Below are 24,342 nucleotides of genomic sequence, written 5' to 3' on the forward strand. Positions count from 1 at the left end.
ACGAGTAAAATGTTAATTAATTGTGGTTTTTGTTTTCATTTATAATATTCTTTAATAGACCATGATAACAAGTCACATGCCTCTTTAACAATTTTCTTGTAGTATAATCTATACTAATATTATAAAGAGATTTGATTATTTAACTCATTAACTACTCGAGCACTTTAAAAAATTCTTTCACCTATTTTTTTTTTTGATGGGTGAGAATGGAATGGTATCCCCGCCTGCGCTAACGGGATGCGCCGGCGGAGCACCAGTGAAGAGTGATAGATGAGAATGAAAACAGGCCTGTTAGCCCATCATGATGAATTCATCACGAATTAACCATGATCGTTTCCAGGGGGAACCGCGAGGAGGTCGACCTGGTTGGGGTATATTGCTAGCAATGGGATTCTTAGTCTCCATTACTAACAATCCCTTTCCCCCTCTTTTACCTATTGAAAGCTACCATATCGGCGCGTATTATAAGCTAAAATCTTTCTATCCATGCCAAGCTGCACTGTCATTATTACATAGGATAAATAATTAGTGATTTTCTATCTATGATATTCTATCATCCTGAAATATTTATAAGCGAACAAAGGATCAGAAAAGTGACAGATATCATGATATAATATTTGTAATTAAAACTTATATATGTTTAATGAACCATTACAATGAATTTGAAGAGTCGTCCAGATTTTCAACAGTTTCTACTGTTTCTTGACTTTCATAATTTCTAAAGCTTTTCGTGGGGTATCGATAATGTTTGCCAAAAGCTGGCTCGGCGTACTTCTTGAACTTTTTGAATTCCTCTTGTTCTTTCAACCATTCTTCCTTTTTCACAAAAGGGACTATGTTCCTCAAAACCTCGGGAACAAATTCATCCATATAATAAAAACGTCTGCGCCATACTTTATGTGTTTCGCAGTAGTTACCTCCGTTGCCACTTATCCAAAACGGTAAGCTGGAGTAAAATACAGATATTATTAATTCATATATACTTATACACATAATAGATTTAGAATTATTTAAGTTTTAAGAAGCCATGCAATTTCATTTAACAAATTAACTCCATATTTAAAAAAAGAAATAGTACTCTAACTAAAATGAGTACAATGAAGATATTAATAAATATCTTACAAAAACAAATGTTCAAAGCAATTATTGAGTACGTGGTTTATTATATCATGGCACGTAATCAACAAGATACCTTCCGATGTGCTCACCAACGGGTGATTCAATGCAATACACAATTTAAAACAGCGTTCTTCCATCTGAGCTTCATCCTCGTCGTTGTATGGACCATTGTACATGATGTTCACATTGATAGCGGTGTATTTTCTACAAAAATCCTCAAGAGCCCCGTAACAGAGCTGTAGCGATCAACGTCAACAACCCTGATAAAAGAAAAGTCTCTAACCATGCATTAGTCGCCTTACAAGCGACCGCGTTCAAAACGAAGTCTCTTAAGTCGACCGATTGTTATACTATTTCACTACTCGGACAATCTTTTAGATTCAATATCTATGGAAGTAAGACAATATAATCAAACACTACCATGAGAATATAGCGTGAGCAGATTATAATGATACCATCTACAAACGATACCTAAACTATTAGATGGAAAAGTAATCAGCATCAGATTTCTGAAACCAATGGCTTTACCTGTATGCGAGTATACTACGAGTAGAATTCGACCCTGACCAAAGTAAAGCTTATACTATAGGTGTTATGTAACAACTATGTAAGTGCCTATACTTACATACTTTTTACATGATTTTGACATGACATTATTAACATGATTTTGTACAAATATATCTTTCCGGGGCCATTTACAATAGCACCGACTTGGCCCACTGAGCCAAAACCATTGACGCAACAGCGCAGGCCTTCACACATGAAATCCAGGCAAAGAAGTTTTTGCGAGGCCCGCACCTGCATCTACTTAAGGAGTTGTAGATAACCCTATATGTGTGTGTACAAATACATAGAAAGAACGCCCATACTAATGTAAACATTCTATATTTATAAAATAATTTGTAATAGCTGACTATTATCTTATAGCCAAAACTACTAAATCTAACAAGCTAAAATTTGGAACAAAGATTTATTTTATAGCATCAGCAGCCGGTAAGCAAAGATTTTCTGAAAATTTAACCTTAAAAAGAAATACGACACCATGCATGTAAAGCTTTACTAAGTTGTGAATAAAAATGGAAGTACAGGTTTAATCTGTAACATTCGGATGAAATCACTACCTATATTAACAGTCAATCCACAAAGGTTTTCAACAATATCGTATGAAATACTTACAGACTAAAATATCTCAAGCCCCATCTATACACGTTGGTGTAAAAATACGCGGACAACGGGTTGAGATGTGGATTCGTATTAGCACTACCCGCGCTCGCAGCGATGGCTATTACAGTAACTCCGATTTGGTAACCGTCAATTAATACCACAAAACCCTTTCGAATATTCTGTTTGTTTGGTTTATGTACTGCCATAGATATCTCTGAAATAAGAAACAATATTTTAACACTCTCATTAATTTTAAATTACTTACGCAGTACAGAAATAGTATAAGCGTATTATTAACATAAAACTAGGTAAAAAATTGACATTCTAACTTAAAAATAATACTGTTAATTTTCTCAGAGATTTCTAACAGATTATATAACCACACACACTAGCGAAGACATAAAGGGATATATTATACACAATTTATATACTATAAATTATAAGGTTTCATTTTAATCATAAGATAAAACATCCATAGAAATGAAAGGTATCATGGGCGACACAGTATACTCTGTTATGTCCATAGTAATGCTTATGTTTATACGCAACTATTACCACTTTCCATCAGGCAAGCTGTCAGCTTATTTGCCATCCTAAGTAGTATAAAAAATATAAATATATTTACGAAATATTAAATCTTCGTGACTTGATTTTATTATATCAAACTAGCTATTTCTGGCGGCTTAAACCATTGCTTCCTTTATCATAGCAGTTTCGTGAAAAAATTTATATCCATTAAGAAAAAAATCATCTAAAATTCTTATTAGAAAAGATAAGTGCTTTCAAAATTTCAAGTATTTACTAACTCCATCTTCCTACATCCGGCTGCACATTGATAGACTAAACTTCTCATATTATGTCTATCTAATTATTAAGGATAATGTTACCAAAGTACAACAACGAGGAGTGCCAAGCGCGTCACAGTATGTTCTGTGATATCCTTAGGCGACTATTACAGTTTCCCATCAGGTGGTCCGTTAACTTATTTACTCATCTAATTATCATAAATATTAATGTCGTTTTGTAGATGTGACAACCCAAATTTCTGCTACCTACTAACCGAGGGTTTCGCGGAGAGAGGCGCTCTAGGCACCTAATTTATCGGCGTTTGCACGACTACAAAGAGATTCGTTTTTACTTCTTTTTTATTCTACGATATTACGTTAATAATTAAACAATTGGCTATTTTTATTGTAAACATATCAAAATTGATAAAACTTGTACGGAGCCATATTAAATGGTTATCCAAACAATGAGAGAAAAGTTAGTAATGATTGTTTGCAATGACAAAAATACTGTGTAACTTAAACAGTGAAAAATCGAATTGAAAACCTCCTGCTTTAGAAGAAGAGCAAAATTTCGTATTTACTCTATAATGGATAACCATGAAAATCATAATGATAATATAAATTTCTATAAGTAGGCAGTTGTTTTATAATGTTATTTGCAAGTACAATTATAGCTGTGTTCAGAATCTGTTTTTTATTTTTATTTGACAGGTATTTCGAGCAATAAATTATTGACGTAAATAATAAAGAGATTTATTAAGACATCGAAGAGAACTTCGGGCAAAATTAAGCAGTACCTGAAGTACTTACCTAACAAGACAACGGCCGAGTTACGATAGATACCTATTAAAAGTTGTTTGCCTAAATGATATAGGAGGTAACTTATAATTATCTAAGAGTCCAAATATAATATAATGATATAAATAATTGAAACATATGCAATGCAAACAATGAATTGTACATATATAATGTACAAGTTTGTGTTTCATTTATTTTATAATCTTTTAGCTTGTTTCATATAAATTAAATTTTAGAGAGTCTAAAGTGTGAATGTGCTTGAAATCTTATTGTTTATTTATTTTATTTATTTAAATATCTTTATGGTCCTAAAGAAAATATAGTATAAAAGGCGAACTTAATGCTACTTTAAATCCTACTGCTTGTTTTTGTTTTAATATAACTTTATTCAATGATAACCTAAACTATGTACACGAATACATCGATATACACTGGCGGGATATCAGTGAAAGATAATATTTTCCAGTACAGTGATAGTTTCCATTTCTAGGGGAGCCGTGTCGAGATCAACCCTTATTAGCAATGGGGATTAGCCTCCCTATTACTAACAATCCCTTCCCTTCACCCTATTCCTCTTCCTATGCAGGTGCTACCTATATCGTTTATTTTATTTTATCTTTTTCCTGTTACAGCGAACATAATTATCGAAAGGCTTGGTCTACTCTTGGTATGATAATATTAATAATAAGATGACTAAAAACTAAATGTTTTACATATAGACGTAATAAAAAAAGTCACATATTATTATTATTTTTATAGTATAATGCAAGTTGCCAGTGTAAATGCTGTAACCACACGCAATCGTATACAATAGAGAGTTCAATGAGTAAGGTGTTTCGAATTTGGCACTTATAATTTTTAATTATCCAAATATTTAATTTTAACACAATATACCTGTTGTTTATAATAATACATTTAATTTAATTAATCAAAAACAACTGAACGTCATTAGTTGCTAAGCTTTCAGTAAGTAAAAAATACTATAGAAAAATATTACAGTAAACAAATACTGTAGAAAAATGTATTGGAATCACAAGGTATTGTATAAATATATTGTAGGTATATTTAAGGTATTGTATACTTATTCTAAAAAAATAAAACTAAATAATTACTATAACATACATACCAGTTGTAGGGATAGCCAAATCAAGGCCCAAGCGAGGTTTCCAAAAAAATGTCCCTGGCACAGATCCCTAAATATATATTAAATATAAGAATTAAAATGAATTAAAAAAATATAACTAAGCAATTACAAGTATTACGTCTGAACAGTTAAATTCACTGATGTAGATAAATTATTCAGGTATGAAATTCAATCTTGCACTTGAACAATTCATGCTCCATTTCATACGTAAATTATTAATTACAAGAAATAAATGTTTAAATTTATTTTGTTTAAAGATTTTATTGCAATAAAATCTATTAAATACAAAAAGTATTACTAAAATTGGTAACGTAACAGTAATAGGCATTGACGTCTGTCAAACAGAAACAGGTGAAAGTACTGACACATCCATTGTTAATATATGAATATTAATTATTTATAGAATAAAATATATGTTTATTGATAGCTTGTATATTATAATAATTAACAAGATGTTCTTACGGGACATTTACAACTGACATAAAGAAAGAGGTTCTAAATTCGGTTGCATTGTTTTTTTATGTTTCTTTCCTCTCTCAGCTGTAAACTAATTTGATAAACAAAATCGGTTGAATAGTGTAGTTTTTAAATCAAAATAACTAAAATTTTGCCACAACTGAAGTCAGTTTTTCTTTGTGGGACACAATATTAAGATATAAACATATTTTAATAATATACAATCTCATAACGTATAAAATAAACATTTAGATAAATTTGAATCAATTTATCAATTTGTTCATCTGGATTAATTTTCCGGGCGTGGGGTTCCGCTCGATGCTGCACGATCACAAATTTTATTAATGTACATAAAGGTTAAAAATAAAACGCAACAAAACTGAACAATCGACAACGAAATAAAAAATATAAATGATCAGGTCTATTTGTGTCTAAAAAACATAATGAATCTATTCTTTTAATAATAAAAACACTCACCGTAGCCATTGGTATTACTATAACCAGCAGAAATAGAAACTTTTCATCCATTTTCAATAAACCGATGTAGTTCTGCATAAAACACAGACCGCTGCAATAAGCGCACCCTTCTGTTCTCGAATGCGGTGTCTCTATGCGTAATGTTATGATCACAATAAATTCCGAACGCGTGTGGCAGTAGATTGCGTTGCGATGGTAGAAAATGAAAATTCCATTTTGTAAACAACATTGTTACATTTGTTATGATGCAAAGCTTGGCTTTGTAATATTATGTATTTTACTGTTCTGTGTAATTTACCACATATCCTGAACTAATTCTATCAAAAAAATGTTTTTGGCGCATTTTATATAATTATATCAGCCATTAGCTGTCCATTACAACAACAACATACTCCTCACCCATTGACAGGCAGATTGGCAACCGGAGTCATGTTTTGGTAATGTTTTAAGAGGGACGCTGCTGCTCATCTCGCGAACTTTAACTTCCCTTTGCAGCCTGTTACGACACCGGCGAGAAAGGAAGAGGCGAATAATTCTATTCCGGGACCACATGGTTAATTTTATATACATATTTCAATTACAGACTCTAAACGCAGTTGAACTAATTTATTCATCTTTAATCAATCATTACAAAAATTACAAAGTGCGTTATATATACTATAGGTATATTATTTCCAAAAATCTAAGTCAGACAGTCTTTAGGTTATATAGCCCCTTCTGCCTTAACCCTTCTCGCCCAATCTCAAAAATCCATTTGTATTACCTGACTGAAATATTACTAAATTATTCATGCAGAGTTGATTAGTTACCTTGCGCTAAATCTGAGTGTGCTATAGAGACTATTTCTGATTTTAGTGAAGTCATTAGAAATTACTCTCTCGCTGCACGAGTGAAGTATTTATTCTTAAATAAAATCCGAACACAACATTAAAGTTAAGTTTTTCAGAAAACGGATAGGTATAAAAATATTCTGGAAACCGATAAACATTAAACCCGGCGGTTTCATTTTTTTTTGGATAATTTTTTACATTTATTTCTAATTATTTAGTAATTGTGATAGTATATTTAGTAGTAGAATATTTGATATTTAGTTTATTTATCTAAACATTTTATTAGTGTTTCTCATTTTTCCATGACTACGACCCATTCCAGAGTACGATTCCCTCGAGCTAGAGGGCTTCGTCCCCCTGACTTCCAACGGTGTAACTAATTTACGCAAGTCAGGTATCGAAACCGACGATTCTTATGTTGATCGAAAAATTAAATGCAGCCGTCTACAAATATTTTATAAAAAATTTAACACACGTTATTTCTATTTGAAAAACCTATGTTAACTTTTTTAACAAAGTATGGAGTCAGTGGATGCAGATTGCTCAGGACTATTACAGGACAGAACAGGACAATATATATAAATATGATGGTTGTAAACCGGATATTGCATACGAAGTTGGAATAGTTTAAAAAAATTTGGATAGAAACAAAAATAAGAAAGATATTTAACAAATAAAAAGAATACTGAAGTATCTTAAAGGAACTATTAATATTGGACTAGAATACAAGAAAAATAAAAAACGACTCACATGTCATAGAGACGCTGATCATGTTGGCAATGATACTAGTGGCTGCTCTACAAGCGGAAGCTGAGCTTTTGTACTGGTTTAGGGATGTCCTGATGAAGTACGAAGCGGATAATGATAGCCCTCTCGTCCATAGTAGCAGAGGTAATGGCTGCTAGCGAAGTATGCAGTGAGCAGTAAGATAATTTGGCTCAAGAGGTTATTTAATAAAGTAAAGATTAATTTGATAAGCCTATTCTACGCATTAATTGTACAAACTCATCATTGGCCAAGACAATTGGTGTTATACCAGAAAATGCAAAAAAAAACAAATAAAAAAAGGAAAATATAAAATTGTATAATTTAAAAACTCCTATATGGACTTTTTATCAAAGAAGCAAAAAATTTTTCAGCAGGTAGAAACAAATATATCACCTTTAGAAAATACATCATATTTTACAGACTTTCCATAAAACATTGTGAAGACAATAAAATGGAAATTTGAAAAGCAAATTAATATTTTATTTTTAACAAACTGATTGATTCATGCTTATTAGTCACTCCTAGAAAGGACAGCTCAATCTCAAAGAATAGCCCCTAGTTTAACATCATATTCAAGTCTTATAATCTATAAAATAATAAAATGCAAATCAGTGAAATAAAACCTAAACAAAAAGAATCAGGAGATTTTTTCTAAGACTCTGAAAATCGAGTATGAATCTACTCGTAACAAAGGTTACAGAGCGTGTTACCGATCACTTATAAAGTTGGCTCAAAGAATGTCTCTCTAGTTAACGGCCAAGTTAAGCACTGATGAAATTTCAAGTCCTTCATGAGACCTAGTCCTGATTGTCGATAATAACCTTCCTCAAAATAACTGGCTCAAAAATAGAATATACAGTTAACCCTATCAACGATGGTACTTTGCGGGTTGTTATTATTCAGTTTGCTGGAGGAACGCCACAGCAATCAGCTAAATAAAGATTGAAGTTGTTGAAGACAACTATTTTAAATATTATTATTTTTAGCTCATTAATATCTACTATATTTTTATTTTGTGTGTCCCGGCAAGGAATGGGCCACCCCTTCCTTTCCCGTGGGTGACGTAAGAGGTGACTGAAGGAGGACCAGGGATGAGCAGCAGCATCCCTCGTAAAACATCTCTAAAAGCCTAACTGCGGTTGCCAACTTGCCTGCCAAGCGTAACAACTACTGGCGAAACTCCCCTTATGGGGAAGGCTTATGTCCTGAAGTGGACAGTCAACGGCTGAAATAATAATAATAATAATATTTTTATTTATTTTGATGTCAATTTTCCCTGTTTAACTTGTACGCTTCTATTACTCTAAAACTTAAAAAGGTGGCTTTTATTTATTAATTATTTAATTATTTCTATATCTATAGTCCTGCTCATTTATTGTAGTTCCCTTTGTTAAAAAAAATATAAAAAAATATTATTGAAATATTGGAAAATACCGGAAAATATAAAGAATAATAAAATACATTTCAATGAAAATATATAATTTCTTTTTAAAAGCGACAAATATTGGAAGAAATTACATCGGATACGAACAGCGCTTATGTCTACTACTACCTGTACTAGGACAATCGATTGAAAATGTCTCTGTCCTTCAAACTCCGAACCATTAGTTATTCAGTTTCACTTTACCAACTGTTAATTTATACGTATAAACGAATTTGGTTAGAAACGTTTTTATATTAACAGCTTTGGTTATAAACAAATTATTGACAAATAGATTATTATCTGTTAAAATAACGTATTTGGAAATTTTAAAACGAATTTAAAAACTAACTGGAATGGCTTATTTTATTTGTATCTCACATCCACTGAATTAAAAATTAAAAAGAATTCTTTTTAAAACAAATTTTTATCGTTAATTGTATATTTGATTCTATTTCAATAACGTCATTTAAAATACACACCCAGGCCAAGGCCATATCGAATACGAATATAGGGTACCCGTAAATGAAAGACACCGAAGACAAGAATAGCATTAAAACAAAAAGTTGTGCGCACAAAGAATATTAGGTATAATTAATTAAAACAAAATTTTGATCTATGTATACATACATAATTTCATGAAATGACAATGAGTCTTTCACGTGATTTGAAATAGTAAATGATGGAAATAATATTCTATTGTTATAATGTAATGGACTGAAAAAGTCAACAAACAACGCACATCCAATAATAATATTCATTATGACATAGAATGTGAATTAGAAATCCAAACGAATATACAAAAAATAGCGATATAATATATCTTATGACTCATCATTAATAGGACCGTTAAATGACGTGCGCCTAACTCCGATGCAGAATTTTTTTATAATACGGGCTAATATTTTTGATGATAATGATCAAGTTAGAGAAAGTAGTATATCGTTTATGTATGAGTGGTAGCCCACTCATACATAAGCGATATATATCTTACTATAAATTAAGTGCTGCGGCGTTTCTTCTTCACTGTGACAAAATCTGAAAACACTTTTTGGACATAATCCTAGTGACCCATCATGAGCTTATTTAGTTTGCAATGTCCATGTTTGACTATCAGATAGTAAATAAATATATTATTAATTATGAAGTTAAAACTTAGATTTAGTTTACACATTTTATTATAGCTATAATTTCTGCCTAGAAGGTTATGGTGTATTTGCCTAAATTTAAAAAGCTGTGGACTATTGATCTAATACCATAGATACCATATCTCACATTTCCTTCTATGAACCAAACTAGGTCAAGTTCTAAATAAGACGGTAGATAATCTATATTACATTTGTCTCTTTTAGATATTTTTATGTTGTCATATTTTTCAAGGGTTTTGAGCGTCTGTGATTGCCATGAGTTTTTTTCATAGGAACTATTTCGAAGCATACCGAATTTAACCCTTTCCTGTACAAATAGGGGCAGAAGTATTAAATTCAGTAATGCGTTTAGAGCTGCTCCCGGCGTAGTACTTGTGGCACCTATAATTATCAGATTTTGAGATTTATCTAACTTCTAACAGAGACAACGATTTTGAGATTTATTTAACTTCTAACAAAGACAACGATTTTGAGATTTATCTACATTCAAACAGAATACTAATAGCAAGTAAATACTTGCAATAATTTTTGTTAACATCTTGTTATAGTTTTTACAAATCTCGGACGTTAGTAAAAACTGTTTATAGCTACTAGTGCCTCACTCCTAATCTTACTCCTACCCATTATGCCAACTCAACAGGAGTCCTATTTAAAACTAACTGAAGAGCAATTAAACAAGCTTAAGTGTCTTCGAAAGTTATGTAGTCGTTTCATATTTGGTAGTTTTTTTAATCACGTTGTAATCTGCATATCCTTCCTCTACTCGGTGCTTTTTAACCCACCTCGAGTTCCCCGCTCATTCCTCTTTTTTATACTGAATCCTTTACTGTCCAGACAGTTTGCCTGTGGAACTTAGGTCTTGCCTCTATTCGGTAAGCTCAAACACTAGCTTTAAAACCTTTGTCCCCTCCTTTAAGTACTATTTTCCTGTGTTCTCTCTTCACTTTACTCCTTATCTTTTTCCTCTTATCGTTATCATCACATTAATCATTACCTATCCATTATTGAACTTGATATATATATTTATCTATACATTTTTTAATTAAATGTATGTATATATTAGTATATAATATGTGCGCCACCTACCCTTTATATTTGTTTTTCAATTTCCTGTACCCAAAGGTTGTCTGGAAAAGATTGCTTAGTGATAAGACCACCTTTTGTGTCACTTCGCATTAAAAAGTAAATAAAACTCTATTTGAAAAATTAGTTCTGGATACAATAGTGCTGATATACTTGAAGAAGGTAAAAATAAAGAAAAAAGTGTAAATAAATAAACATCTCAATTATGTCATATCTTAAGATCCTACTAGAGTTCTATATGGAGTCATGTATTGTAAAAATATATAAAATTTTTTTAGACACAAAAAGTATCAAATGTCAAGGGATTTCGACGAATTAAAGATATAACCAAATTGACGTTATTAAATTACTACGTTCACTGTCTTCATACAATATTTTAGGAGAATACCACGAAAGAAAATACACGAGTTTAGTATCAAAATAAAATAACTCGCATCGATGTATGTTTACAAAATAACAACACCAAGTGTAAAACATGGCATGTTATATATGGGCCTGTTGGGATAACATGGGCAATTATTTTTATTTAATTATCATTTTACACAATATAAAAAGTTTATGATTTAAGAAAGCACAGTATACAGTATTATTTAAACCACTAAAGTTTGTCTATAACTAAACACGATTACATCGCGATAAAGCGAAACTTCCTTTATCATTTTGTAGAATGGTTATGTTATCTGCTATTAGAGACGCGGACATTATTTTGTTTATGTGACTTTCGCCCCATTTAACTATGTAAGTTTAGGTGTAGCCGAGAAATAGGTCGAAACAATAAACATACAAAAGAATTTATATTAAATGCAAAGCTGTGTGGATAAGTCCTAGTGAACGGAGGCAGCTGTTTCAGCCACTCTGCATTAACGTCATGTATGACGTGTCGGATGAAGAGATACTGGACGTAAAATAACAACAGCTGTTTTACACCACGCCACCATCTGACTGACCATCTTCAATAGGGAATAATAGAACAACTTTCACTCGTATACGTATGATACAGAAAATACGTACCTATCGTGATACAATTTCAAAGATTGGATAATATTGTAACAGATTCTTAGACTATTTCTAAAGTGAAAAAAGTGTTGTCCTCCTCTCTCCTACTTGCTGTGCCCAACAGGGTCCATAACTGAAGTTGAAATGTTATCATTGTTATTACATTATGGAATGCAATAAGAAATAAATAAATAAATATATCAATCATAAAGGATGACTAATTCATTTATGATATGTTAAAAATCAATAAATATTGACAAACGCTTGTGGCTTATACTAATTTCATGATAGTTCAAACGCTTTATGTTATGGTCGGATAATATGATTATCTAAGTAATACTTATTACTTTTTGTGTAAATTTTAAACGTATAAAAAAGTTATAGAAAGAGAAATGGACACAAGGAAGTTTATAACTAGCACGTTTCAAAATGTTTCTACTTCAAAAACAAACATAGTACCGTTAAGTCGCATACAAGTATAATGTTCAACAGAAAGAATTTCAAAAAGCTGACAATCCTTTAAAAATAGTGAACGTAGAGAGACCAATTTTCAAATTTATTAAGTGTATGCGACTCGTATTTGAGAATATATTATATATATGTTATGTAGGTCACTTTTAATGTTCCTAACTAAATTAAATTAGTTAGTCCTACCTAAATTTAAATAGTAATATACTCTAACGAAGGATGTGTTTATTCATCTAAACTAATAATATACAGGTCCGTGTGGTCCCGGCATAAAATAGGCCACCCCTTTCTTTCCTGTGGGTGTCGTAAGAGGAGACTTAAGAAACTTAATAATCGAAGGATGGGCAGCAGCATCCCTCTTAATCTCATCTCAAAAAGCCTAACTATGGTTGCCAACCCGCCGGCCAAGCGTGGCAACTATTGGCAAAACGCCCCTTATTGGGAAGGCCTCAGCACTGGACAGTTAACGGTTGATATAATAATATAAAAAATACTATAAATAGGAAGGATAACCGAGTAGACATCCGTGCGAAGTTGGAGCGGATCGCAGTTAAAAATAAATTTATTTATACTATGGTTATAATGGTTTTTAATAGAAATCAGTTTTTTTTATGGGTGATAATGGAATAGTAGCCTGCGCCAAAGGGATACGCTGGCGGAGCACCAGTGAAGGGTGATTGATGAGAATAAAAACAGGCCAGTTAGCCCATCATGATGAATTCATCAGGAATTAACCATGATAGTTTCCTGGGGGAACCGCGAGGAGGTCGACCTGGTTGGGTATATTGCTAGCAATGGGATTCTTAGTCTCTATTACTAACAATCCCTTTCCCCCTAATAGAAATCAATTTGACATTTATTTTTGACATTATTCGTTCATAAAACGTATTCAGTTATTGTGCTATCGTAATTATTACATAAATATCAAAGGTCATCAGAAATATCATATTATTAAATGTCGGCCACTTATAGAACTTGAGTCCGTATAAAATATATTTATAATGAAGGAAGACAATAGCGCTGCGACGCGATGGTGGTGGAAAGCTGAACTACCGAAGGACATCGTGGTCGCGGCATCGATCTGCCCCGCCCGACAGCTATTTGTGCGCACTTCACTCTAATACTATTCCATACTTTGCTCACTTCACGATACCTTATGTATGAAACGTAGTATCTATACGTTTTTATTGTTTAGCCACCCCCCATTAACAAAACCTGATACTGCTTGGCGGCATAAAGGTCACTAGTCGAAGAGGGGCTGTTGTAATCAGGCTATGTTTTCGTTCGTCATCGTCTATTCGCTTTTTTTTTATTTCTCCCATTTCGAAGGTATAGTGACATTAACGAATTAAAAGACCCATAACGCGATAAGTCATTTGGGGATTAGTGAGAAACCGACCGTATCGCTGTGGACGTTTGTTGTTGTGAACATTGGCGATCGCGGCAAATTTAAATTGTAATCGTAAATATTTTGTAAACAATATTCACGGTGCTACTCGTTCGGTTGACTGCAATAGTATTAATTAAAACGCATGTTATCAAAGATACTATAGATACTCATATTTTTATTAAAAGTGTTTGAAAGTGGAAGATTTCAGTGGTTTTATCAAATTAAAGTGACTAGTAGCTTGACGCGTCTTACATTATTACGGTCGTCAACGGATATTATAAAGCAGCACCACGTTTCGTCACGGCAAATTACGTTATTCAAACCATTTTCCTTCGAGAGGGTCTCCATTGAATACACGAGGCCAGTCAGTAAAAGCGGCGTCATTGAGTCGAATCGAAGCATCGCCAAGACTGGCTGCAGGACCGGAGTGCGGACACGGCGGGGGCGGCGGGGCCGTCGGCGGCGGCGGCGCCGTCCGCCCTGGCTACGGATATGAAGCACTCTCGGCGGCTAGCGACGGTAGCGAGGGAGAACCTGACGACGCGCCTGAATATGCCGCCTTTGAAATGGAACTCTCTGGTGGAGGTGAATCCGCAGAAGGGCCTTCATCACGTGGCTCTACGAAAGTTAATTTTCCTCCCGAAGTGGAGCTCGAACGACGACCCACCGCTACGGCAGCTACTATGGCTGCCTCTGCAGCCTACCACCGCGGTCGAGGACGCTCCATGAGTGCCTGGAGTGACATAAGTCGTTCCAGCATACGGTTCGAAGAAAGGTATGTTAGATATTATATACAAAATATTATATTTATTACACACGCAATGCGTTTACTCTAGAGTTAACATCAGGTAATAATATAAGATGAAGTAGATTATCGTTTTTCGCAAATGTCGCAACCGACCGTCATTACACTACCTGAAATATATAACAGTACCTATAGAGGTAGTAGGTAACATGCGACGAGGGTGCTGTGGAAATGTTGGTGCTAGACAGAGGGAGATTGAAAAATATATCATGCCATTAGACCATCGAAAGGGAGAGAGGTTAAGTACCATTTAAATAGGGGTTTCTACATCCACTCACCATTTAGCATATAGTTATCAATAAAATAAGCAGGCGCCATTGGCATCATGAAAATGCTTGACGCATTCCAGTGTATCAGGCCACGTCTTGCCATGCGCATTTGAAACCGCGGCTATCTAAATCTCTGTATCCACAAGGGCGTTAGTGCGTTAACTAGATATCAACTCTAAAACGATTGAGGTTGAGGCTGATAATGCTGACTCGAGACGCGTTATCCTAAGTTACAAATAAATCACAAATTTTAAATTACATATGAGAAATCAAATAAGAACCCACTCGTTAAATAATTTGTTATCTTCATACTCATAACAAATACGTTGCGTGTTAAATATTTTACATTACGAGGACAACTGACATTAATATTAATTGTCAAAATTCCGTGTTTCTTATGTTTCAATTTTTCATACTTAATAGACTATGGTCTGATATTCGTAGAGTAATATTTTAAATTAATATAGCATACGTATTTCATATTTTTAACTTTTTTTATGAATAATATTGTCCAGTGAGTTACAAACGTGTCATCGAATAATGTTCCATTACAGCTATCAAGAACTATCTCAACACTGGAAAATGAAATACAATTATATGTCCCGTTTCTTCAGTGGTCAAAGAGGTCTCCAAATTCATGTCAGTAAAGTACAATGAACAAGATTCTGAAGAGCCTATTTCCTAATTTTTAAGTAGCATCAACTATCAAAACAAACCTGTCTATAAAATATTAATCTGAAACGTTCTATCCACCTAGTAAAGTAAATATCTAGAGCGGCTCGTTCGTATGGCAAAAAAACTACCTGGAAAACAATTGTTTCAGGCAACTAGAGATATAGCTAGGAGTTTTTACTTACTTTCCCTTATCATTTACTATATGCAGGCATATGGCTGCCATAATCGTTTCATAACTAGTTCAATAAAAACAATCTTTTGTAGACTGGAAACAGAACTTGAATCTCAAACCTTCTCATACACCGCACAATCCACGATAAAACCAATATTAATAAAAAAGTTTACCGCAAAATGAACGACGGAGACATTTGAAATTCCGCCGAATAGTATAATAGAATAGAATAATCTTCTCCTATAATCTTGTAGCCCCTAATATGCTTTCCACACTTGCTATTGTACTCTCTAAACATTTACGTCCGATATCCAAACTCCACTTTCTGATGCACCAAAAAATACAGATAATCATATCATAGTCACAATCCAAAATATCCTGCATGCACTTAGGTTCTTCAACAGTAGGTCTGCCGGTAATTTAGACAGCTTAACACCGCAGCACCTTAAAGAGCTTTTATGTGGTACTCTAGACGATACTGGCACCATGGTTTTGGAAAAGATAACTATCATTGTAAATCTCTTGCTCCCTAACATAATAAATTACACCACAATTGTAACTCTATAGAGCTTAAACCTTTGTGCTCTCACGAAAAAGGAGTATTCACCTAATATTGGGATATTTCTGAACGACACCACGTTTAGACTCTCGATCTCTCTCAGATTTGGAGACAAAAGCCACTACAACATTACACAAGAGCCTTGAGATACCACGGTTTTTCCTGCCTTAGGAGGAATTCAATTGTGAGTGACATCATCCGTTGAGTCCTTGTCACCGCAAGCATGCCCACCAATGTAGAACCCCCTAGTTTGATACGTGGCGATAGCAGGATGTCCATGGTCTCTTAGAAGACAGGACGATCGCTTGTGTCTGACTTCACCTGCATCGCTACTTTAATCCTGCCAGTATTCATCTGTTGGAAATGATATATATTTGTGTAATTTGGAATTGAGACTCTGGATCCGTGAGGCCCCAAGGCCATGGGCGTTTTCAAAAATGAATTACGCCGGCTAGTAGAATCCTCTACCAGCTAGAACCTTAGTTTATATCTTGGTCAATGCATCTCTATAGTAATAAAAATTATAATATTTTATCATAATACAATATTTCATGGATTGAATAGTTGAATAGTTAGCATGACAGCATCATATTGAATTGTTCAATCAATAAAAGAGATTTAAAAGAGTGACTGTTGAGTTTCTTACGAATTCTTCTCAGCAGATAACAACTTTTCGAACATTCATAAAACAATGACGATTTATGTGTGCTTTTTATTAATATTTGAATAGAGATTATTTGAATTTAATGAGGCAAGCCTCCTAGGTATTTACTTTACCAGTCGGCAGTATTCTCAGAGAAAAATTTTTACCTCTAAATATACTTTAATGACTTTTTTTTAATATATTCATTAAATTATTTAATTGCAGTTTAGCAATATTATATTGAATTTAAAAATAAGAAAAAATTAAATCAGAGGGACATAATCTTTATCTCTGATTATTTGACACGTATACGAGTATGTTTTTTATAATCTAATATATAAAATTCTCGTGTCACAGTGTTTGTTACCAAACTCCTCCGAAACGGCTTGACCGATGTTTATGAAATTTTGTGTGCATATCGGGTAAGTCTGAGAATCAGCCAACATCTATTTTTCATACCCCTCAATGATAAGGGTGACCCACCCCAAAATATTTTTTTTTATATTTTTGACTACTTTTTTATTTTTATTTTATTATAATTTAGCATTGAAAAATACACATAAGTTTAAATTTTCATCGTTTTACAATCAACCCCTGTATTTTAATTGCGATTTTTATATTTCGCAATAAGTGGTAAAACAACGTTTACGGGGTCAGCTAGTATACCTATATGGTTGAAAATCAACTGAACTGAACAGAACATATATTTAATATGTTTGGAATACTTTATGATATTCTCATATTTGTTGTATGCAAAAAATAAATTAGATTCCACTTTTATGTATAATAATGTATGTAATAACTTTATATGAAATCTTGTAATAAAAAGCCTCATAACAATCTTAGTAAGAGAGCTACGAGTATAAAACACTACTCATCAGAATCACAATTGAATGGTACAAGTATATTGTATACCTACTTCTGTGAAGATGAAGAGTACAATGTGATATTTTCTCTCAGACTATCTTTTTAGGGCATGACATAAAAATGACTAGTAACTACCGACCCGCCTCAAATTCGCATGCGTAGATAGTGTAGGAATATATATGTGTATATATTTTAATAATTTATACCCATCATTCTTGCTAATAATGACACTTTCATTTCATTATGAACAAAAAATGAAAAATATTCCAAATCTAACGATAATAAAAGTCTGTACATATAATTATACAGCTACTTTTTTATTGTTATTATAACGTTATACTTAATAACTAGGTAACCTTGATTAGCAAATAATGTGAGATAAATACAAGCACATTATCTTTGTGATGCATCCAATTCCAATGTATGAAGTATGTTCAGAATAACGGATTTTTTTTAATTTCACGAGTTTATAGATTTGATTGCCAATTTTTTATTATGTTATGTGGCCTTGAAGCATGCATAACATAACATAACATTTTTAAGTGTATTTATTGTTGAGTTTGTGGCAACCGCTAAATTTAGACATGTTTTTATGAGCTGGTCGATTTTCATTTGTCAAAGGATATAGATAAAAGACTTTGTATCGTTTTACATTAAACATGAAATAGTATAAAGTTTTAATTATGTTAATGACCTATGATGAATCTACTACGAGTATAACTATAATTTAGAGGTGATATGAAGGTTTTTAAAATGGCCGTGAAAACGTTGAAGATGAACACCTCGGACGCTCCAACATATCAACAACTGATAAAAACATGGAAAAAGTAAAGAAAATGGTTATGGACGATCGGCGAATCAAGGAAGTCACTAACTATTAGCATAACGATTGGCTCAAGCCATGAATTTTTTTTTAATATTTAGAATACAAAACACGTAGCAGCAAAATTTGTTACAAAATTCTTGAATTTTTAACATTTTTGTTTAAAATTCAACAATGGAAGAAGAAAGAAGTAACGACGAATGGAAGTCAATGACGATGCAGAATTACTCAAACGTATAATAACAGCTGACGAAACATGGGTTTATGGGTGTGACGTCGAAACTAAGGCTCAATCGTCACAGTGGAAGCATCCTGACTCGCCAAGACCAAAAAGGCTCGACGAGTGTAGAAGAATGTAGAGATTATGCTCACTATTCTTTGATATTAGCACAGTGCAACATGAAGTCTTGCCACGAGGTCATTAAAAAATATTACAAACAAGTTCAACGCCGTTTACGTGAAGCAATCTGTATAAAATTCACGGATATGAAGAAAACCAATCCATGGATTTTGCACCACAATAATGTGCCTGTTCACATTTTATTGCTTGTTCGTGAATTTTTGACCAAAACAATACTGTAGCGATGTCTCAACCTTTAAATTCGCCAAACATGTGACTTTTCCTATTTCTAAAAATAAAGAGAACCTTAAATTGTCACCGCTGTTTTAAAGGCATAGATGATATTGAAAACAGTTCATTGAAAAAATTAAAAGCTATCCCGAAGACCGAGTTTTAGAAGTGTTTCGAGAATTGGAAGGACCACTGGCATACCTAATGAGGACTATTTTGAAGGCGCTAACATTAATGTTTTCGAATTAATAAATATTTTTTCGAAAAACAGAATTTACCACTATTTTTTAACATACCTCGTACTATAAGTCTCTTGAAAAACAAGGTATTATTTAAATTTTAATAAAAGGAAAGTCTGTAAGATCGAAGACTTTTATTACACGCCTTTCGAGGTTTTAATGTGAATCTCAAAGAGGTGTATTACCATCCATTTACGGCAACACATTAAATAGTTATTAGGGAAAATCGTGAAGTCGGAGATTTCGTGACTTATTAAATACCTTATATACCATTTCGCCCTAGTCAAGTGATAACTTAAAAATTTACTGAGCCGATAGACATCATCTTACCAAAATTCAGTGTCACTTTCTTACACTTTTTGTATTGTTTCGTGACGTTACAAAACAATAGCGTGTAAAGTGAAATAAAGACATACTCGTAAACCTGAAGAAGACTTCCGAGATGAAGTTGAAACAAAAACAAAGTAAAAACAAAGCAAGTTCGTAAAATTTCCGTTATATATTATATATACAAACATTAAAAGTGTCCAGGGATCAAGTACGTTTTAAAGTATCTCCGCAATTGAGGATTATTCTTATATAAGTTCTTTGGATCGTTATCGATCTAGATATAAGGCAGAGTACCTAGTCAAGTTCAAAGAATAAGTAATTGGAGACGCAGCAGCCGAGTGTAATATTACATGAGGCATTTCGAGCTACTTTTGACCCCTTATAACTCGAAACCTATTTACCTACATACAAAAAATTTGGCACAGTTATTAAAGGCCCTTAGCTTATCTAGAATTCATAATTTCATAAATGTTGCTCAGATAGTCGTTGGTATATTAACGTTTAAAAACTGGACTTTTGTAACTAACTTACTGACAAACTTATTGATAACAAACCTAATCCACTTCAAAATAACCTACAACTTGATACATTATGCTTATACAAAGGAAAAATTTTGGAAACTAAAAATTGATAATAAGTATCAATAAAAAAATAACGAAGTTAAGTATGAAACTAGGTGAATATAAATATAAACTTTTGTTTTTTATATCACATCGTATAGCTAAGATTGTTGAGGTTAAGTTTTATGCCGGCTAAATTCGCCCCAATACTCTCACAGTGAGGGAGGAGTAACGGGGATGTGGCTAAAAAGTAAAAAAAATGTTAAATAGCACGAAAAAAATTATATAGCGTAAACATAGAAAAATAAAGTAATTTTACAAACAACAATGTATTAATGATGAATACTAATAAGTTTTGTACAAAAAGTAATGACATCTCATCAAAAACATAAATGTGAAATGAGAGCCAAATTCAATATTAATAATATACGTCATTTCAACTCTGCTGAAAAAACAATCGAGATGTAAATGGGTGCCAAGTTCGGTGTAGAAAATCTTAAAATTTGCAAGTTACAAGAACATGCAATATTTTAAATTAATTTATACAACAATTCCTTATTTCTTGGTACTACAACATAAACATGATATGTTTGCTACTTAAAAGTCATTTTTTTATGGTGAAAATGGAATGACAACCCCGCTTGCGCCAACGGTATACGCTAGCGCGTCGCCAGTGAAGGGTGATAGATGACAATGGAAACAGGCCAGTTAGCTCATCATAATAAATTCATCAGGAATTAATCACGAAAGTTTCCAGGAGCTCTGTCGACCTGGTTGGGTATATTGCTAGCAATGGGATTCTTTGTCTACATTACTAACAAGCCCCTTCCCCTCACATAATAGGTATTATAAATTCTTAAATTTAATACGAGTATTAAATTTAAGAATTTATAAAATTCTATATTTATTCTTAAATTTAATACTCGTATTAAATTTAAGAATTTATTATATATATAATTATTATAATTAAAAATTGATATAATACCTACGTTGCTTTTCTAACATTTTATAACTGATGAAAGGACAAACTCGCTCCTTAAAAGCTCTTTTATACCATTTTGGTACGAGGCCCTAAAAACTTGTCGTATACACAAAATCCTAATAAAAGATAACAGTAAATTTTTTAGGTATATAGTTTTTAGTTAATCAACTAAAATTGTTTTAAGGATTTACTGACTACATTAAAAAAAGAGAATTTACACCTAGGAGACACAAAGGTGGCAGACAGAACCGGTGGTATAACATATAATTTATATGACGTATGGTTTATATAACTCTTATAATTAATGTGGGATATCACATTACAACAGATAATAGACAGAATAGTTTCTATTGTAATTGAAATTGATTGAAAGACAATATCTTTACCCTATTGACTCTGAAATTGCTTTACTATTAAAAAAATAGATACGTCTATCTACTCTTGTTTTCGATATAATTACATACGTAGAACTCATAAAACGACAATAATGGAAATTTTTGGTCAGTTTTGTTTTTAACCCTAACACAAAAAAAATTAGAACTTGCTGGACCACCGCGTATTGCATTATTCTTAGAGTAAAAAATAAAGTCACTGGTAATCCTTATAAAATTACTCAGATACTCGTAGTGCTTGCCTTTTCAGTATCATTAGACCGTCAATAGATTTATTTCAGACCACAACAGTGAATTTTTAATAATAACCTTTGTATCTACTGGATGTAACCCGCCGCCAGCATTGCCTAATGCTATTTTACTTCTGCCCGAATTTTAAATGTTTTTTGCCTAATTAATAAAACAATAAGGTCTTCTTATCTTACTACCTTCGATAGTATATTTCATGATTTTAAACTCGTGTAAAGATAAAAAATTTAAAAACGCTCCACGCTTAAAAACGATCAACGAGATTTATATCTACTATATTCTTCTTTTTCTTAAAAAATTCACCAAGAATTTTATTTGTATATGAAAATACTTTAAGTATTTTCATGACAAAAAATATTACCCAATCCGGCAAAACTGCCCGCTGCTGACCGGGTAGTATTGCTAGATTGATTTTTAGTCACAATTTTAGTATAGTCTGTATCAAATTCAGTAATCCTTTTATCTGCTAAAAGCGGCATACTGAATTTCACATTCATTAGTTAAGTTGTTGAAATCAAAAGACAACAAATGTTGTAATACAAAATTCGAGAATCAAGTGAATGAGTGAATCGTTTTTAGCAATAAAAGGCCGCCCATTATTTTTTCTGTATGATCTTTTTTTATAATTGATTATTTATTTATTTATTCTTTATTGTACACAAAAAAATACAAACATATAATATATATTACATAAAAATGAACAACAAGTGAGCTTAACTCTGTAAGAGTTCTCTTTCAGCAAACCCTTAGTGGAAAGAAGAAGAAAATTTATAATAAGTTTACTACTGTAATTTTTTGGGTAAACAATAAAAAGTATCTATCTATCTATTAATTATCCAAATATGAATAATACATTACATTCTACAACACGTGCATTTAAAATACACCATATAAAATAGATTTCATCATAAGTCGTTTTGACATTAGAATATAAAAAATGTTATTTTAGTAACTTAGTTATACCATTGGAAATTACTAATCAATCACAATAACAGTAGTTTTAGTTTTAACAATTCAATTTTAACAATTCGTAACATATCTTTTATCTAAATTATAAAAATTATAATATTATTTCCGTAGTCGTGAAAATATTTCGTACCTATTACTTTTTAACCGACTAAGAGACATTTACACAATTTAAAATTTTAGGAAAGAAGATTAAGTGAAGACCATGACTTATTTATTAGGTATAACTTCTATCTGAAAATTTTCATATATTCATAAGCTATTTGTTTACATGTTACCAAATGTATTTTTAACGGCGTTAAAATTCCTGTCTGTATAATAAAAAATGTGACTTTGAAATGAAAATGTAGCATATTTAATCGAAAATATCTTTAACTCCCAAATAAGGACAGGAAATACATATTTATCAATCAGATTTCGGACACCAGTCGTCTGCAAGGGTACCTTTGTTACACTTATCTTTCGCTAAAGGGAATATAGTAATTAAATACTTCAGTTCTCAGAAATGATAACGCATTACGAGTACTATGGCCAACACAGGGATAGCTATGGTAATGCCCATATCCATTGGCGACGATTATCTCCTTGCGGAATATTCCAAAATTTGTAAACAAATTTTTCAAGCTCAAACCATCGTCTTACATTAATGACTCTATACTTAACTGACGTTTATTAAAAGCATTACATATACTCTACAAACTGTGACACACCTGTATGTTATTCCAAATTATTCCTGTTATAACCAACATTTTACTGCAAATAGAAAACATCATAATGTATTTACAACAGGATTCGAGCAGGCTTAAATCCAGGTAGGAGAGCTATTTCATACTCACGTATGTTTTTGACAAAGGGTTTGTTGTTTGAGGTCGATGTTGTCAAAGTCAGATATGTCGACAGGCAATATTAATTAAGCTTATTTCCCAATTGTCTTCAATTTTTAAATGATTTTTCAATAATCACACGGATTGTATTTTCGTAATAAAAACATTATGAAAATGCAACGCCGTTGTAATATTCATTGCCTAAAGATTTCTTTGTTATGTTTTTTATAAACTGTCAGCAATTTGTCTAAATTAGGTGTATATTCGTTTCTAAACATATTCAATTAAAAATTATAACCGATGTAATAAAATTTGATATATTTTTTATTTTATTAAGTTCAAAATCATTGTAAGAATATTATATAGA

At 32.3% G+C, this 24,342-nt stretch overlaps 2 protein-coding genes across 6 annotated transcripts in view; one reads left to right on the plus strand and one right to left on the minus strand.

Moving 5' to 3' along the window:
* Window positions 1-129: 129 nt before the first annotated feature.
* On the minus strand, window positions 130-15,186 carry LOC113519177 (uncharacterized). Of its 2 annotated transcripts, XM_026904234.3 has the most exons (4): window positions 5,947-6,337; window positions 4,996-5,062; window positions 2,296-2,497; window positions 130-946 (listed from the first exon to the last, which is right to left on the minus strand). In XM_026904234.3, the coding sequence occupies exons 1-4, from the start codon at window positions 6,022-6,024 to the stop codon at window positions 652-654; spliced, it is 642 nt and encodes a 213-aa protein (XP_026760035.1). In that variant the 5' UTR covers window positions 6,025-6,337; the 3' UTR covers window positions 130-651. The 2 variants fall into 2 exon arrangements, with proteins under 2 accessions (XP_026760035.1, XP_031767605.1); XM_031911745.2 differs by lacking the exons at window positions 4,996-5,062; window positions 5,947-6,337 and adding an exon at window positions 15,133-15,186.
* The window catches only part of LOC113517814 (potassium channel subfamily T member 2), a 124,806-nt gene continuing 114,308 nt past the window's right edge, over window positions 13,845-24,342 (plus strand). For all 4 annotated transcript variants that reach the window (XM_031911732.2, XM_031911741.2, XM_031911735.2 and 1 more), the window contains exon 1: window positions 13,845-14,824. In XM_031911732.2, the coding sequence (XP_031767592.1) occupies window positions 14,616-14,824 (209 nt within the window). In that variant the 5' untranslated portion in view covers window positions 13,845-14,615. The remainder of the gene's footprint in view (window positions 14,825-24,342) is intronic.

The sequence above is a fragment of the Galleria mellonella genome, unplaced genomic scaffold (genome assembly GCF_026898425.1).
Source record: "Galleria mellonella isolate WM207_F2 unplaced genomic scaffold, CSIRO_AGI_GalMel_v1 utg33, whole genome shotgun sequence".
Classification (NCBI taxonomy): domain Eukaryota; kingdom Metazoa; phylum Arthropoda; class Insecta; order Lepidoptera; family Pyralidae; genus Galleria; species Galleria mellonella.

What these genes read in the sequence shown, in the direction of transcription:
- LOC113519177 (XM_026904234.3), bottom strand. Translation starts at nt 6,024, where the DNA reads ATGCAGAACTACATCGGTTTATTGAAAATGGATGAAAAGTTTCTATTT. An exon ending in TAGTAATACCAATGGCTACG is followed by an intron (nt 5,063 to 5,946) that starts GTGAGTGTTTTT and finishes ATATATATTTAG; the next exon opens with GGATCTGTGCCAGGGACATT. An exon ending in GGCTTGAGATATTTTAGTCT is followed by an intron (nt 947 to 2,295) that starts GTAAGTATTTCA and finishes ATTTTACTCCAG; the next exon opens with CTTACCGTTTTGGATAAGTG.